The sequence below is a fragment of the Musa acuminata genome, chromosome BXJ1-7 (genome assembly GCF_036884655.1).
Source record: "Musa acuminata AAA Group cultivar baxijiao chromosome BXJ1-7, Cavendish_Baxijiao_AAA, whole genome shotgun sequence".
Lineage (NCBI taxonomy): Eukaryota > Viridiplantae > Streptophyta > Magnoliopsida > Zingiberales > Musaceae > Musa > Musa acuminata.
In genome coordinates, this window is record NC_088333.1 from 38581835 (window position 1) to 38598770 (window position 16936).

Below are 16936 nucleotides of genomic sequence, written 5' to 3' on the forward strand. Positions count from 1 at the left end.
TGAAGCAACTTCCTTAATAGAATTCGATGATAAAGGCATGCTGTTCACATGGCATATTACGAGTTACAAGACTTAGGTTTCGATGTATACAGTGCAACAAAATAGTATGGAGTCGAACGCACATTGCAAGTCCGTCCATCAACCAGCAGCGAGATGGCTTTCATTCTTTTTCTTCAAGGAAATGACAAACACGCTATGCTTAGTTTTCTGCTGAAGGAGGTGCCTCGAAACATTTGCTGCATATCTAGAGAACAGCTCATCGAGAATGGCGTCGCCGAATTGCTCCGAAATCAATGGTTGCACCGCTGCTCTTACGTATTTTGCCACGTTTTTGCCGCTTAGATCACTGTCGAATGCAGCAGAATCATCGTCTGAGTCGTCGAACGCGTCCCAATTAGCCTCGAAAACTTGTGCTTCTTCTACATCGAGCAGACCATCACCATGGATCACTGCCTTCACTTCTTCCATGGAAGGCGAATAACGTGGCAGATTGAAGGTTACCAGTTTGTCCTCCTCTATCATTCCCTGGATTTGATACGTAAATAACTCGATGAATCAGTTGTCACGATGTCATCAATCGATGTTACTTCTTACCTCTAACACCAAGGCATTCAGGGCCTCAGCTAAGAGTCCCCAGAGGTGTCTCATCTGTCCGTAGGTCGGGCAATTACTTTTCCTGCCTCCAAATGAAATCACCAGTCTGCCTTCGTAGCTGAGTTCTGCATACCGACACCTGAGAAATTCTGAAAGGTCTCGTCGGAATTGTTGTTGATATGCTGTCACAACCTCCGGTGGGCTTGTCTCTGTAATGTAGATGTTCTTGTTCTTGAGTGAGGCACCCCGTTCGGTGTCGAGTCCTTGAGGAACCTGACGTTTCAGGATAGCTAGAATAAGCTATCAGACAGCAGTATCGACTGCTTCGTATAGTACCGTTTAAGAGGAGGTCAACCTGAGAGAGCCAGTTGAGAGATCCAGAACAATGGAAGAAGTGGACGCTCCGACGTGGGAAAAGCCTGCCGTAGAAGGAGCCCGGCACTCCCACCACGTAGTAGGGCACCAGCAGATTCCCCTTCTCTTGCTCGACCTTCCTCTTGTACTCGCCCAGAGACCGGAAAACGTGATTGAAGTCGTTCCTCGGAAGGTCATTTAAGAAGAACTGGATCTCCGGTGGCTCCTGACGTTCCTGCAGACTTCGTCGTAGGTCGCCGACGACGTGGAGCACCTCGGACATCACCACGAAAGTGTTGGAGCCCGAGGAGCAACCTAAGTCGGCGACCACCATCTTCGCAGGGTGTAGCGACTTGTAAACCCCTCCTATTGCATCGTCCAGCACTGGCTTCGTCAAGAGAAGTGCCTTCTCCTGTGACGCAGTCAGCAAACCATGATCGGATATGGTGAATGCTACGTAAGTATAAGCTTTTAAGTTCATGCAAACAGTTCAAGAGGAACCACCTGAAACTTAGAATTGGAGGCATAGCTGGTTTCCCCAGCCCCTCCAACCATGTGAAGGACTTCTTCCACCCTCATGCTCATGCCTTTCCTAAGAACACGATGGTGCATGGAACGCAGAGCTTTTTGCACGGCAGGACGACTATATATGGTCTACAAGAAGGCATTTAACTGGCTCATTATCCCATAATCAGAACCACAATTAGTTCTTATTACTTGTAATTTGATTATTCCTGATTCTTTTATAGGACTTTTCTGTTCATCATCCATCACGTAGTCAAAGACATATGTCACTGATGATGTGGTTGTGCAGATATTCTTCGAGGGAAATATAACCACAGCAGCATCGCCAATGTAGATAAAGAATAAAAGGACATTAGAGACGAGGAGTACCGTGGTTAGCCCGTATCTGAAGAGCTTGCTTGGTAGGTCAGAGGTCAGAAACACATACCAATTTCAACCCTAGACTTTTAGAATGCTGCAGTGGAGCAACATCCTCCACCGATCGGTAGCATTATTGCACGAATACCGTGGTTAACCCGTCTCTGAAGACCTTGCTTAATAGGTCAGAATCACACACCGATTCCAACCCTGGACTTTTAAGAATCCTGCGGTGGAGCAACATCCTCCACTGATCGGTAGCATTGTTGCAACGGAGCCTACGATCAGCAAAACAAGACGTTTATGATCGTATTGTGGCGGTCAACCACCTCTTTAAGTTTGCTTTCGAGACGTTTATGATCCATAGCCGGCCATCCTTGTCAGTGACGCGCTAAAATTCAATCGAGGCTCCGCTGTCGTGTCGTCAGCACAGGTTACAGGAAACCCTAATGGGATGCCAAGTCGAAGATGAGCGGACTTGTGCACTTTTTGGTGTTCATCGTGTACTACAGCTAGCAACAAGACAGTAGATGTACATTTCAGTGATCCCAGTCCTTCCATGAAGGTAGCACCTCCCAGCTTAAAGCTTAGATCATATTTGTATATCATTTAATGTGATCATATACACAAGAGGATATAACAAACTAAATTGTGATAGAAAAGAAAGAGATAGATATGTGTTTCTTAATAACTGAAATATCGGTACCCAATGAACTGTTAAAGATAGTCACACGATTTGATTTTATTTTCATAAAATAATAATGCAGTCTATCTCACGAAGAATATTATGGATTTACATAAGCTCAATTATAACGTCTATTGGAAAGAGTTGAACACATGCTGATAAAAAGTAATTGAGTCACAACTGTTGCTCCCATGGCATTGCAGATTCACCAAGCAGCAGCAGCAGCAGCAGCATCGCCGTCAGCCTCCTCCTCCTCCTTCTTCTTCTCCTTCTTCTTCAATGAAATGACAAATTGGTAGTGCTTACTTTTCTGTTGAAGGAGATGCCTGGAGATATTGGCTGCATATATAGAGAATAACTCATCCAGTATGGCATCCCCGAAATGCTCTGCAATCAAGGGTTGAAACGCTGCTCTCATATATCCTACGACGTTCTTTCCGCTTACTATACTGTCGAATGCAGCGGAATCATCATCCGAGTCATCAAACGGGTCCCAATTAAACTCAAAGATCTGTGCTTGTTCTAACTCAAACAGGTCTTCCCTATGGATCACTGCCTTTACTTCTTCCATGGAAGGTGCATAATACGGCAAATTGAAGGTCACCAGTTTGTCCTCCTCTATGATTCCCTGGACAATAATGTCGCCAAACCATCAAGAGGGTATGAAAGGTTAAAGTGCATTCCCTCCAATTTATTTCTTTGGGCTTGTGTTTGCTCACTATTTATTTCTTTACACTTAAACTATGTTCTCTTTCTTGTTTCTGCTGGAGCATGACATGGCCATGCTTTGACCATATCGATCTAAGTTCACTAAATTTTTATGAGCAACAAAGGGCGCAATGCTGTTTATTTTCCTCTTTCTTCCCCGTTCTACTACTACTTGTGATGATGTAAATATTTGATTCTCCGCCTCCCTCACATCCTATCATCTCTAATTAACAGGTAATATTGGAGGATGATGGATTTAAACTGTTAAGATTAATTTAAATAGTTAGAATTAGATAAAATAAATGAAAAAAAAATAGATTTAAATATATAGATTAGGATAAAAATATTTATTGAGGTATGATATATATATATATATATATATATATATATATATATATATATATATATTATTTTTTTTTTTGAACTTGTATTTTATCTTTTAGTTAATATAAATATGTGCTCTTGGATCAATCCAAAATACTGCATATTGAAATTACTCACAGTTCCTTCTACTATTCTTTTTCCTTTCTTCTTGAAGTTCTATAGAAAAATCAATAGAAGTAAAAGAAGGAAAAGCTAGTAGATCCAGAAAAAAAAGAAAAAGAAAAAAAAAAGATGATAAGCATTGGAGTAAGTGTTCCTAATCAACTTCTCTCTATATTCAAATATGATAATTATCAATTTTGGGCTATTAAGATGAAAACATTATTTATCTCATAAGGATTGGTGGAATTTGGAATTGGGCTATTATAGCCCTCTACATGCTGTAATAAATAATAGATAATTTCCTATTTCCCTTAATCATGATGGCATCAATCATTAGAAGCCTAAAAAATATTAAAAAGTATATTTCGAGGCACGGACAAGGTAAACATTTTAAAACTTTAAATTCTTTGACATGAATTCGAAACTCTTACGATGAAATATCTTCTATTGTAAATCAAATGAGATATTATGGTAAAAATCTAAAAGATCAAATTGTAGTAAAAAAAGTTATATGAAGCTTATCTTCAAAATTTGATATGATTTCTACGGGTATAGAAGAAGATAAAGATGAAAGTACATTATCTATTGATGAATTAATGGGCTCTCCTTTAATTCATGAACAAAATATGAATAGAGCTTTAGATGAAACTTTAGAACATTCTCTTCAAATAAAGATAGATCAGAAGAATGATTAAAGAAAAATTCAAAAGTCACATCTCAAGGGAGAGATCAAAATAGCAGAGGTCATGATCAATTAAATGAGGGTCGGAGGAACTTGAACAAAGGTAACAAAGAAACCCATAGATGTTTTTGTTGTAAAAAAATTAGACATATTGAAAAAATTATTGGTACAAAAATAAAAATTTAAATGTTCCTCTCTACTCTTAATGTAAAAATATGGCCATCTTGAAAAAGATTGTTAGAACAAAAAATAAATAAATTATTATAAAAAAATAATGATAAAAGAAGAGATTAAGAAAATATTTTCTTTATAACATCTTACAAAAAATATTCTAAATTTGTTTGGTTTTTTGGATGATGGATGCAGTAATCATATGATAGGGGACAAAAGTTTGTTTTAAAGATTTCATGATTCAATTAAATCTATAGTGCAGATGAGAAATCAAGTGGAAGGAAAAGGAGCAATTATTATAAACACCAAATTTGATAAAAAAATTATTAATGATGTAATGTTAATTCTTGGTTTAAAACAAAATCACATTTGTATAGGGCAACTAGAATATTGTGTTTTTTTTATGATGAAAAATACTTAATTAATGATAAAAAAAATTAAAAAATTGATAGCAACTATGAGGATGATAAACGATAAAGTGTTTCCATTATTATTTTTGGATTTTTCCTTACATACTGTCGACATTTTGACATAAAAACTATGATCATCTGAAATTTTGTGGGTTTATATGAACTATCTCATATGACAAATCTTGTATGATTCAAACTGATAAGAAGATACGTTAGAACTAGACTAAAGTTGATGAAGGTTTTAACGAGAGCGATGATGAGTCACAATTCAAGAAGCAAAAAGTTTCAAATTCTATGTCATTTACCATTGGTAAACCTATTACAAAGACTATAAAAAAGGAATGCACTAGCAGTGATGAAGATGATGATAACAGCTTTAAAGAAAGCTTTTCCTAACAAACAATTAAAAGGACAATAAGCTAAAAAGTCTCAAACATCAAAAGAAAGACAATAGTGATTCTAACGAGCTTTCTTAGGAAAGTAAAGATGAATAATCATTAAAGACTTTAAAGAATGTTAAAGATGCAAAAATAATGGATGCAATACTGAAGATCAGTTTGCCAATATCTTTACAAAAGCTTTAGTGAAAGATAAATTTTATTACGAAGACAGCTTCAAGTTTCATCTATTTAAATTAAGGGGGTGTATTAAGATTAATTCAAATAGTTAGAATTAGATAAAATAAAAGATAAAAATTTAGATTTAAATAAATAGATTAGGATGAAAAGATTTATTGAGATATGATAGATTTTTTTATTATACTAAAAAACTTGTACTATATCTTTTAATCAATATAAATAGATGTTCTTAGATCAATCCAAAATACTACATATTAAAAATACTTCTAGTTTCTTATACTATTCTTTTCTTTCTAAAGTTTTGTAAAAAAGTCAACATAAACATCTCTCCTGAAATGAAACCCTTTTATTTTCCTTTTTGTGTTTTACCATATTCAACTTTGCTGTAAGATAAATAAGAGTAGACCATGCAATAAACATGAATCTAGGAAGGATACTAACAACTACGTGAAGAAGAAGAAAAGAAGAGAAAGGTACCTGTGACACCAAAGCACTCAGGGCTTCGGCTAACAGGCCGAAAAGGTATCCCATGTCTCCCCAGGGTGGATAACTCCGTTTCCTTCCTACAAATGACAATACCATTCTTGCTCCGTAGCTTAGTTCTGCATGACGGCACCGAAGGAACTCTGACAAGTCTCTTTGGCGTTGGTCTTGATATGCTTTCACAACTTCCAGTGGGCTTGTCTCTGCAACATAGATGTTCTTATTGTTGAGTAGAACTCCCTGTTCACCTTCAGGAACCTGATATTTTCAGAATTAAAAGTAAGTTTGCCTTAGCAAACAAAAAGTAACATATGTTTTGTGTGAAGTTTCAAGCAGTCTTCCTTTTCGTTATGAGGTTAACCATGCTGATGAACTGACTGAGCATTTCAGAGAATTTGTTTAGTTATCGGTAGTTAATTAACCGTAGCAATCATAGCCGCTTTAAGAATGTAAAGAATGAAAATAAGCAAAAAAAAAAGTTGAATTCAGATAATAATAGTGTAGCAATTGTCATTATTAAGAGGAAGGCAACCTGAGAGAGCCAGTTGAGACAGCTGGAAGCGTTGAAGAAGTGGACACTTTGACTAGGGAAAAGCCTGCCGTAGAAGGAGCCTGGAACTCCCACGACGTAGTATGGCACCAGCAGATTCCCCTTCTCCTCCTCGACCTTCCTCTTGTAATCTCCCAGAGACCGGAAGACGTGATTGAAGTCATTCCCCGGGAGGTCATTCAAGAAGAACAGGATCTCCGGCATCTCCTGGCGTCCCAGGCTCCGCCGTAGCTTGCCAATCACGTCGAGCACCTCGGAGACCACCTCCAAAGTGGTAGAGCCCGAGGAACAACCTAAGTCGACCACCGCCATCCTCTCGGGGAGCAGCGACGTGTAAACCCTTCCTATTGCCTCCTCCAGTATTGGCTTCGCCATGTGAAGTACCTTCTCCTGGGACGCAGTTGGCAAACCAGTGATCAGATATGCTGAGGCCAACGCAAGTGTAAATTGTTTAAGTTCATGCAAACAGTTGAGGTGTTCAACACTACCGGAAACTTTGAATTGGAGGCGTAGCTGGTTTCCCCAGCTCCTCCGACCATGTGAAGGATTCCTTCTATCATCTTGCCCATCTCTCTCTCTCTCTCTCTCTCTTTGAAAACCAAGTTCCGAGCACCATGATTATAAATAGCCTATAAGAAGGACCGGACCACTGTGGTTGTGCAGAAACTGTAACTTGCTTCGGAGAATACATAGACAGCAAAAACACCATTTTCTGTGACAGTATTAACAAAGTCAAAGGAGATGGAAAATAGTAAATGAATGAACGAAGGTACCGCCAAGAAGGTTGTTTGTATGTCACTGTCCGCACTAAGTTAAAGGAGACGGTGGCATGGCTGGACGATAGTAAATGAATGCATGGAGGTACCACCAAGACAGCTTCAGAGAAACACATCATCTCCTCCTGTTTCAGCGTGCTCTGCTTCGTCGTTATCAGTCTTCGTTGGCATCTTAATAGCTAGGAAAGAAACGGGAACACGCTCTCATCACTCCTTCGTTCCCCTTTAATTTGATCTGTGATGGAAGGGACAGATTGTCCTTCTGAAAGTGTCGCCGGGATGTAGAATAAACTTTAAGCAAAAAGAAAACGATAGTTTTAATAATAAAAAAATATATCAAAAAATTAACGTAATATTATGGTTCGATAACTCTATTAATGCAAGAAATTATTTTCTCTTGATTTAACCCAAACTTAAGTCTAAAATCACTTAGCACACTCTCTCACCTAAATCCATTAAACATTTTTGTCAATCCTCTAGATAGAACTAACAATGATTTAACATCTTATCCTAATAGGATTTATATCTAACACGTGGATTAACTTGAGGTTTAGAGAAGCAGTAAATCAATTTTGCCCTCTATGTCTGGATTTAGATTCTTAATTCTCCACATCATGACACTAATCCTTTAAGCTTTAGTGCAATAGTTAAATTGCTCTTCAATTATTGCCTTTCATATTCGGACATGTCTGCACCACAAACAACCGACGCCCACAAAGCCTTCAATGCGAGGAGGAAATTGGGTGGTAGATGGATCTCACTGTCAGGGTTGTTCATCCCAGTTCACTTTTATCAATAGAAAGGTATGCATATTTGGATGTACTTTCTATGACCATGTTCTGGGTTTTTTGTTCTTTCCTGTATGAGTGTTTTTAACTTAAGTCTTTGTCAATGCATGATCATGTGGGAGCACTAACATTGCTAGTCATCCGTGCTATGTTTTTATTTTTCTGGTGCTAAATCCTTGTTTCTTTTTCCAGAATTTATATTGACAAGGCTGCATCTACAAGATGCATGCAGAAATATTGGGGAGTTTCTCTCCATTCCTCCACTGGTACAGAATTCGCTCTACACCGATGGAATTCTTTTATGTTTTTGAAGTTACTCCAATTTTGTGTACACTTGGTATCATGCTCTATTGGACATCAAATGTCCCTGTATCCATGAAGATGAACTCGTGAGGATGTCTCTCTCTTCCAAAAGCTTGTCATCTGGCAGGCACATATCTTAGTCTACTTGAATGCAATCAAGTGGATGTCTCTCTCTTCTTCTAAGTGCTTGTGGTGCTTGGAATGCTAAGTTTTGAGCCGGAGCCCCCGGACTCTATATATAGTCTACAAGATCTTCAAAGAATCTGAACTATCAATCTCAAGCTTTATTTGTTTTTGTGCACTATTTGTACAACTAGTAGATTCCTCTTTGAAAAATAATATAGACAATTCATCAAAAGTAACATCTCAAATGATTATAAATTTTGGTGATTTGGGATCAGAACACCATAATTTGTATCCTTTCACCCTAGAAGCATATCCAAAGAAAATACACTTTTTAGCTCAGGCTCTAATTTTCCTTCATTTATATGCATGTATGCTGGACACCGTGCTGCAGAAGGAGCGCGGTTGACAACGTAACAGACCATATTAATAGCCTCTGCCCAAAAGTCCTTTGTCAACCCTGCATTTGAGATCATACACCTTGCTCTCTCCAAGAGTGTTCTGTTCATACGTTTGGCCACACCATTTTGTTGAGGCGTCATCCTAATAGTGCGATGCCGAACGATTCCTTCATTTTTGCAGAATTCATCAAAGTCACCTTCATAAAATTCCATGCCATTATCTGTTCGAAGCTTCTTAATATGTTTACCCGTTTGCTTCTCAATCAAAGCATTCCACTGTTTAAAGGTTAAAAAAATATCATTTTTATGCTTTAGAAAATAAACTCAAACTTTTCTGGAATAATCGTCAATGAAAGTCAACATATACCTGGCACCACCCTTAGACTGAACACGAGCTGGACCCCAAAGGTCTGAATGAATATAGTCAAGGGTACCTTTTGTTTTGTGAACTGTCGGAGAATTGAAGCTGACTCTTTTCTGCTTTCCAAAAATGCAATGTTCACAAAAATCTAGTGGCCTAGTACTCTGTCCGAAAGTAGACCTCTTTTGCTCAATATGCTCAAACCTTTTTCACTCATATAACCCAAACGCATATGCCATAATTTGGTGATGTCAGAATCAGACAATGATGATGATGAGACTGTAGTTCCCTATAAAATATACAAGTTATCAGACCTACAAGCTTCATAACAACAAGGGCACTTCTAGAAACTTTCATAACTCCACCTTCAACTGTATATTTATACCTAAAGGCATCTAGGGTGCCTAAAAAGATGAGATTATTTTTTAAATCAAGAACATGTCTAACATTAGTGAGCGTTCTCATAATACCATCATGCATTTTAATTCGGATTGTGTCTTTACCAACAACATCACACACGACATTATTGCCCATCAAAACAATTCCACAATTACAAGATTCATTTGTGGAAAACAAATCTCTATTAGGACACATGTGATAAGAACCACCCGAATCTAAAATTTATTTATTTTTAGATCTCGTCCTATCATCAGTAGCAAAGAAAATATTTCCATCATTCTCATTAGCTTCTATACTAGCTTCAGCGGACTCAGTAGTTTTCTTAACAATTTTTTCCTTTTGCTTTAATTAATTTTTCAATTTAAAGCAATCAACCTTAATGTACCCCATTTTATGATAATATCTACACTCCAAATTTCTATGTCTGGATTTAGATCTAGATTTAGATCTACTACCATCAAATTCTCTTTTATCTGTTCTCCCCTTGACAACTAGACCCTCAACTTGATTTCCTCTACTTTCCCCACTGATATCCCTATCTATCTACTCCTTAAATTTTAGTGCAGATTTAATTTTCTAATATGAAATTGTTTCTTTTTCATAAATCATAATATCACGGAAATGCTTAAAAGATTGGGGAAGAGAACACAAAAGTAACAGAGCCTTATTCTCATCATCAATTTTTGCATCTATATTCTCCAAATCCATAACTAAGGAATTAAATTTATCAAGATGTGAGAGTATAGATGTACCTTCAGTCATCTGAAGCATATACAAACTCTGCTTCAAGTAGAGACGATTCTCCACTGTCCTCTTCATATAAAAGGCTTTAAGCTTGTCCCACATACTCTTAATCATAGTCTCCGTAGCTACCTCTCGTAAAATCTCATCAGAAAAATTTAGAATAATGCTTGATCGGGCCTTCTTATCCATACCCTAAAGATCTTCCTTTGACATACTATCTGGAATGTTCTCAACTCCCTGTAGTGCCAAATCAACTTCGTCTTAAACCAGAATGACCTCTATCTTGAGTTGTCACATGCCGAAGTTGACATTTCTATCGAATTTCTCGACAACAATCTTTGTTATTGTCACCATTGCCAAAAGATCCCGAAACCAAGCTCTGATACCAGTTTATTAGAGCTAGCCCTAGGAAATTTACCAAAGGGTAATTTTGGTAACTCAACAAAGATATTAAAGCGAAAAGATAAAAGCGATAAGAACACTAGATTTACATGGTTCGGTCAATTGACCTTGACCTACATCCACGGACGAAAGAGGAGCAAATCCCTACTATAAACGAGAGACTATTACAAATGCCTTAGGAAGATGTTCTTAGGCTATAAAACACCTGAAAATACTAAACAAGAAAAAACCCAAACTATAAGCCCAAACTATTTAATTGAGTGTGGACTTAAACCCAAAGCAAACACTTAGGTTTTTCTTGTGGTGCATCTGATTTCAAAGCTCAGACCCTTATTTATAGTTCTAATAAAAGATAACAAGCCTGATTTTTCCGATGTGGGACTATGGGACTTGCCAAACTAACACTTTTCTGTTCATCATCTTAAAGACATATGTCACTGATGATGTGGTTATGCATTCTTGGAGGGAAATATAACCACATTAGAGAGGAGTATCGTGGTTAGCCCGTCTCTAAAGAGCTTGCTTGCTAGGTCAGAGGTTAGAAACTTTCAACCCTAGACTTTTAGAATGCTATAGTGGAGCAACATCCTCCACCGACCGGTAGCATTGTTGCACGAAGACCGTGGTTAACCTGTCTCTGAAGACCTTGCTTAATAGGTCAGAAACACACCGATTCCAACCCTGGACTTTTAAGAATGTTGTGGTGGAGCAACATCCTCCACTGATCGGTAGCATTGTTGCAACGGAGCCTACGACCAAGAAAGCAAGACGTTTATGATCATATTGTGGCGGTCAACCACCTCTTTAAGTTTGCTTTCGAGAAGCTTTCATGTTACTTAGCTCTCAGACTCCATAGCTAGCCATCCTTGTAAGTGACTCGTTAAAATTCAATCGAGACTCCGCTGTCATGTCGTTAGCACAGATTACAGGAAACCCTAATGGGATGCCAAGTCGAAGATAAACGGACCCTTTTTTGTGCACCTTTTAGTGTTCATCGTGTACTATATTGCTAGCAACAAGATAGTAGACGTACATTTCAGTGCTCTCGGTCCTTCCATAAAGGTTGCACCTCCCAGCTTAAAGCTTGTTGGGCTAAAAGCCCATGAATTCAGTCCATGATGAGCTTTAACAGCCCATAATCTATCCCCTTTAATCTAATCCTAGATCAAATTAGAGGGATATGGGTGGCTGCGAAAAGAGTAAGAAAAATTATAGCAGCACGGTGAGAAAAATTGCAGCAACGAAGATCAAATTGCAGCAACAACTTGGTTAAAAAAAAGGTAGAAAAATAAGAGAAAGAAATGGAAGAAAACAAGGACAATGCAGAGAGACTGTTCTTAATCATATAGTAGTGTTATCATCTTATGTTAGATCAGATCTACAGTAGATTTTTTTTGTGATTACTTGGGGAGAATTTAAATATTATTCACAGTGACGTGATCATTGTATCCCAGTTATTCTCTTATGATTGTAGCTAGGACTTTGGGCAAGAGAGTGAGATTTCTATATTTATTATTCTTATAGTAGATTATCTCTAGTTTGCCCCGTGGCTTTTACCCTTCATTTTTTAGGGATTTTCTACGTAAATCTTGGTGTCATATTTGATTGTGATTTTCATTTAATTCTGATGTGTGTTACGGCCTACAAGTATTTATTTCTATACAAAGTTTATTTCTCTTTATATCCCATCAATTGGTATTAGAGTAGGGTTGTGGTGATTTAATTTTTGTATTCAAACATGGAGGCCAGTAGTGTTTCTCATATGATTAGCTTGAATGGAAACAATTGGATGATATGGAAACCAAGAATTGAAGATCTCTTGTATTGTAAAAATTTATATGGACCTTTGCAGGAGGATAGTGCAAAACCCACAACTATGACAGATGATGAGTGGAAGAGATTAGATCGAAAAAAAATTGGGTTTATTCGATAGTGGCTCGATGATAGTGTCTTTCACCATGTTTCTACTGAAAGTTCTACATATTCTCTTTGGAAAAAGTTGGAAGGTCTCTATGAAAGAAAAACAGTTGGCAACAAAGCTTTTTTGATTAGAAAACTTGTAACTTTGAAATATAAAGAGGGTGCTTCTATTGCTGAGCATTCGAATGAAATGTAGAGTATCACTAACTAATTATCCTCTATGAAAATATCTCTTGATGATGAGTTGCAAGTATTGTTACTTCTCAGTTCATTACTAGAAAGTTGGGAGACACTGGTGGTTTCCCTCAGTAATTTTGCACCATATGGTGTTATCACCATGAGTCAAGTAACAAGCTGTTTATTGAATGAGGAGTTGAGAAGAAAGACTTCAACAACATCTCAGAATGATTCACAGGCACTTATCTCAGAGAACAAAGGAAGGTCAAAGTCCAAGGATAGAAGCAATTCAAGCATTGGTAGAAGCAAGTCAATATTAAGAAAAGATATTGTTTGCTATAACTATGGTGAGAAAGGATATTACAAGAATCAATTTAAGCAACCTAAGAAAATAAAGAAATAGAAAAAAGAAGTGGAGTCTATATAGTCAAAAGATAATATTAAGCTACAGTGCAGGGTAGTGATTATTTGATTTTGTCTCATATTTTTTCTTATGTGTGTCAGGATCTTGAGTGGGTGATTAACACATGTGCTTCTTATCATACTACACCACGAATGAAGTTTTTTGCTACATATAGGTCTGAAAATTTTGGTGTTGTCAAGATGGGCAACTATAGCATGGCAAACATCATTGGCATGGGTGATATCTACATAAAGACCAACCTTGGCTACAAGTTAGTGCTTAAGGATATGAGACATATGGTTGATTTGAGACTGAATTTAATTTTAGTTAGAAGATTAGATGATGAAGATTATGATAGCAGATTTCACAAAGGGCAATGGAAGCTCAGTAAAGGTTCTCTTATTATAGCTAATGGAAAGAAATGTCACACCTTATACAGTTTATAGGGCAAAACTTATGATAAGCAACTGAATGCTATAGAGAAAGACTTCAGCATAGAGTTATGACATAGGTGACTGGGACACATGAGCAAGAAAGGGTTGTAAGCTCTTTCCAAGATAGAGGTATTGTCAGACCTCAGAAGTGCATATTTGAACTATTGTATTAATTGTTTGGCTAGTAAACAACATAGAGTTTCATTTGTTAGTCCTACTTTGTCTAGAAAAATGTATGCCTTAGACCGTATTTATACAGATGGATGTGGTCATTTGAGAACAAAAACTCCTGGTGGATCTATTAATGTTCCTAACATCATTGATGCACTTTATTTTGTCACTTTATAAATAATTTTTCCAGGAAAGTTTGAACCTATGCTATGCTATGAAGACCAAAGATCAAGTTATTAATGTCTTAAAAAAATTTCATACCAGAGTTGAAAGGGAGACAAAAGGCAATTAAAATGAATAAGATCATATAATGATGGTGAGAATACAGGATTATTTAATGATTATTGTAGGTCACATGAGATCCAACAAGAGATGATAGTTCTTGGTACACCTCAGTATAATGCAATTACAGAGAGGATGAACTACATCATCATTGAAAAAATCATATGTATGCTTTTATAGGCCAAGCTATCCAAAAAGTTTTATGATGAGGCTTTGAGGACTGTAGTTGATGTGATCAACTTATCACCATGTACAACCCTAGATGGTGATGTTGTAAAGCATGTATGATTAGGGAAATATGTTTCCTATAGGTATTTGAGAGTGTTTGGTTGTTGTGTATTTGCGCATGTTCTCAATAAGAGGTTCAAGTTAGATAGTAAGACTAAATAATGTATTTTTCTTGGCTACTTACATGATCAGTTTGGTTACAAGCTTTAAGATCCAAAAAAGCAAAATGTATTTAGAAGCAGAGATTTAGTCTTCTTAGAGAATCAAACCTTTGAGGATTTGAAGAAGAAGGCACCAGCTAAGACTTCTGCAGAAGGATTAGCATATTGTGACCCAGTTACACCTCACCCAGTTACACCTCCAGTATATCAGGGTGATGGAGAGATGTGTAGAAAGATGGTATAGAGCCTGATGTTGATCTACCTATAGGACATGTTAAGCAAGAAGAAGTTGGAGAGCAACTTCCTACATAGCCTCAGTTGAGAAGATCCTCTAGACAACGTCAACCTTCAAGAAGATACTCTACAAATGAGTATGTGATGCTTACTAATGCAGGTGAACCAGAGAGTTACTAAGAAATAGTTGAAAGTGAGCAGAAAAAGTAGTTAGTTGCTATGCAGAAAGAGATGGATGCTCTTCAGAAGAACCATACATATGATTTGGTGTAACTACCAAATGGAGAAGGCCTTGAAGAACAAGTAGGTTTTCAGGTTAAAGACTTAAGAATATTGTTCTCAACTAATGTACAAAGCTAGATTGGTTGTGAAAGGCCTTGGTCAAAAGAAAGGTATTGACTTTGAAGAGATTTTTTCTCCTGTTGTTAAAATATCTTCTATTCATGTTGCTCTTGGTATTGCTGCTAGCCAGGACTTGGAGGTTGAGTAGTTAGATGTGAAGATAGCTTTTTTTCATGGTGATTTGGAGGAGAAAATTTATATGAAGCAACCAGAAGGTTTCAAAGTCAAAGGTAAAGAGAACTTTATCTGCAAGTTGAGGATGAGCTTGTATGAAGTAAGTTTCAAGACAATGGTATAGAAAGTTTGATTCATTTATAATAAAAAATAGATACAAAAGAATGACTTCAGATCATTGTGTGTACATCAAATGATTTGGTGAGAATTTTATTATTTTCTTACTTTATGTTGATGACATGCTTATTCTTAGGAAAGATATATTTACAATTGATAGGTTGAAGAAGAAACTAAGTGAGTCTTTTGCAATGAAGGACATGGGGCCAGCAAAGCAAATACTAGGTATGCAGACTTCTCGTGATAGTAAAAATAAGAAAATTTGGTTGTCACAAAAAAAATACATCGAGAAGGTATTGGAGAGATACAAAACTAGTTGTTTCTCCTCTTGCAGGTCACTTCAAATTGTGTTCAGAACAGAGTCCGTCAAGTGATGAGGAGAAGGAGAAAATACAAAAAGTTCCTTATACTTAAGTAGTTAGAAGTTTAATGTATGTAATGGTATGTACGAGGTCGGACATCGCATATGCAGTGGGTGTTACTAGCAGATTTCTTGCAAATCCAAACAAAGAGCACTAGACAAGTAGATTTTTAGATACCTCAGAGGGAGCTCTAAGGCTTGTTTAAGTTTTGGAGGTGGATCACCTGTGTTGATAGGTTACACATATGCAAATATAATAAGAGATATTGATACGAGGAAGTCCACTTCATATTATGTACTTACTTTTACAGGGGGGGTGGTGTCATGGCAATCCAAGTTGCAAAGGTGTATTGCTCTCTCTACCACAGAGACTGAATATATTGCTACTATAGAGATATGCAAAGAAATATTATGGATGAAAGAATTCTTACAAGAATTGGGGCTGAAACAGAAAAACTATGCGGTGCATTATGATAGTCAGAGTGCCATCCATTTGTGTAAGAACACAACTTTTCATTCTAAGTCAAAGCATATAGATGTCAGATCTACAATAGTGTTATCAATCATCTAGTAGTGTTATCATCTCATGTTAGATCATATCTACAGTAGATTCTTATTGTGATTATTTAGGGAGAATTTAGATATTGTGCACAGTGAAGTGATCATTTATCCCAGTTATTCTCTTGTGATTGTTACTAGGGTTTTAGACAAAAGATTGAGATTTGTATATTTATTATTCTTATAGTGGATATCTCTAGTTTGTCTTGTGGTTCTTACCCTTCACTTTGGATGGGTTTTCCACGTAAATCTTGATGTCATATTTGATTATGATTTTTATTTAATTATGTTGCGTGTTTCGACCTGCTAGTATTTGTTCCTATATAAAGTTTATTTCTCCTTATATCCAATTAAAGCTTAGATCATATTTGTGTATTATTTAATGTGATCATATACACATTAAATATGAGGATATAAGAAACTAATTTTTGTGATAGAAAAGAAAGAGAAAAATGTGTTTCTTAATAACTGAAATATGAGTACCCAATGAACTG

General features: G+C 36.8%; 2 protein-coding genes across 2 annotated transcripts; both read right to left on the minus strand.

The window, feature by feature from the left end:
• LOC135679746 (anthranilate O-methyltransferase 3-like) lies at positions 1 to 1719 on the minus strand. Its single transcript, XM_065193730.1, has 5 exons — positions 1666 to 1719; positions 1453 to 1602; positions 950 to 1360; positions 595 to 867; positions 1 to 525 (listed from the first exon to the last, which is right to left on the minus strand). Exons 1-5 carry the CDS (start codon positions 1717 to 1719, stop codon positions 139 to 141), a joined length of 1275 nt encoding a protein of 424 aa, XP_065049802.1. The 3' UTR covers positions 1 to 138.
• Positions 1720 to 2545: 826 nt separating this feature from the next.
• On the minus strand, positions 2546 to 7230 carry LOC135679258 (anthranilate O-methyltransferase 2-like). The gene is made up of 4 exons (XM_065192790.1): positions 7072 to 7230; positions 6566 to 6973; positions 6028 to 6291; positions 2546 to 3143 (listed from the first exon to the last, which is right to left on the minus strand). The coding sequence occupies exons 1-4, from the start codon at positions 7150 to 7152 to the stop codon at positions 2721 to 2723; spliced, it is 1176 nt and encodes a 391-aa protein (XP_065048862.1). The 5' UTR covers positions 7153 to 7230; the 3' UTR covers positions 2546 to 2720.
• Positions 7231 to 16936: the final 9706 nt, after the last annotated feature.

Coding starts and splice junctions, on each gene's coding strand:
- LOC135679258 (XM_065192790.1), bottom strand. CDS start 7,152: ATGGGCAAGATGATAGAAGGAATCCTTCACATGGTCGGAGGAGCTGGG. Junction 6,974..7,071: donor CCTCCAATTCAAAGTTTCCG/GTAGTGTTGAAC, acceptor ACTGCGTCCCAG/GAGAAGGTACTTCACATGGC. Junction 6,292..6,565: donor GTCTCAACTGGCTCTCTCAG/GTTGCCTTCCTC, acceptor TGAAAATATCAG/GTTCCTGAAGGTGAACAGGG.
- LOC135679746 (XM_065193730.1), bottom strand. CDS start 1,719: ATGGATGATGAACAGAAAAGTCCTATAAAAGAATCAGGAATAATCAAA. Junction 1,603..1,665: donor CAGGAATAATCAAATTACAA/GTAATAAGAACT, acceptor GCCTTCTTGTAG/ACCATATATAGTCGTCCTGC. Junction 868..949: donor CTCTCAACTGGCTCTCTCAG/GTTGACCTCCTC, acceptor CTGAAACGTCAG/GTTCCTCAAGGACTCGACAC.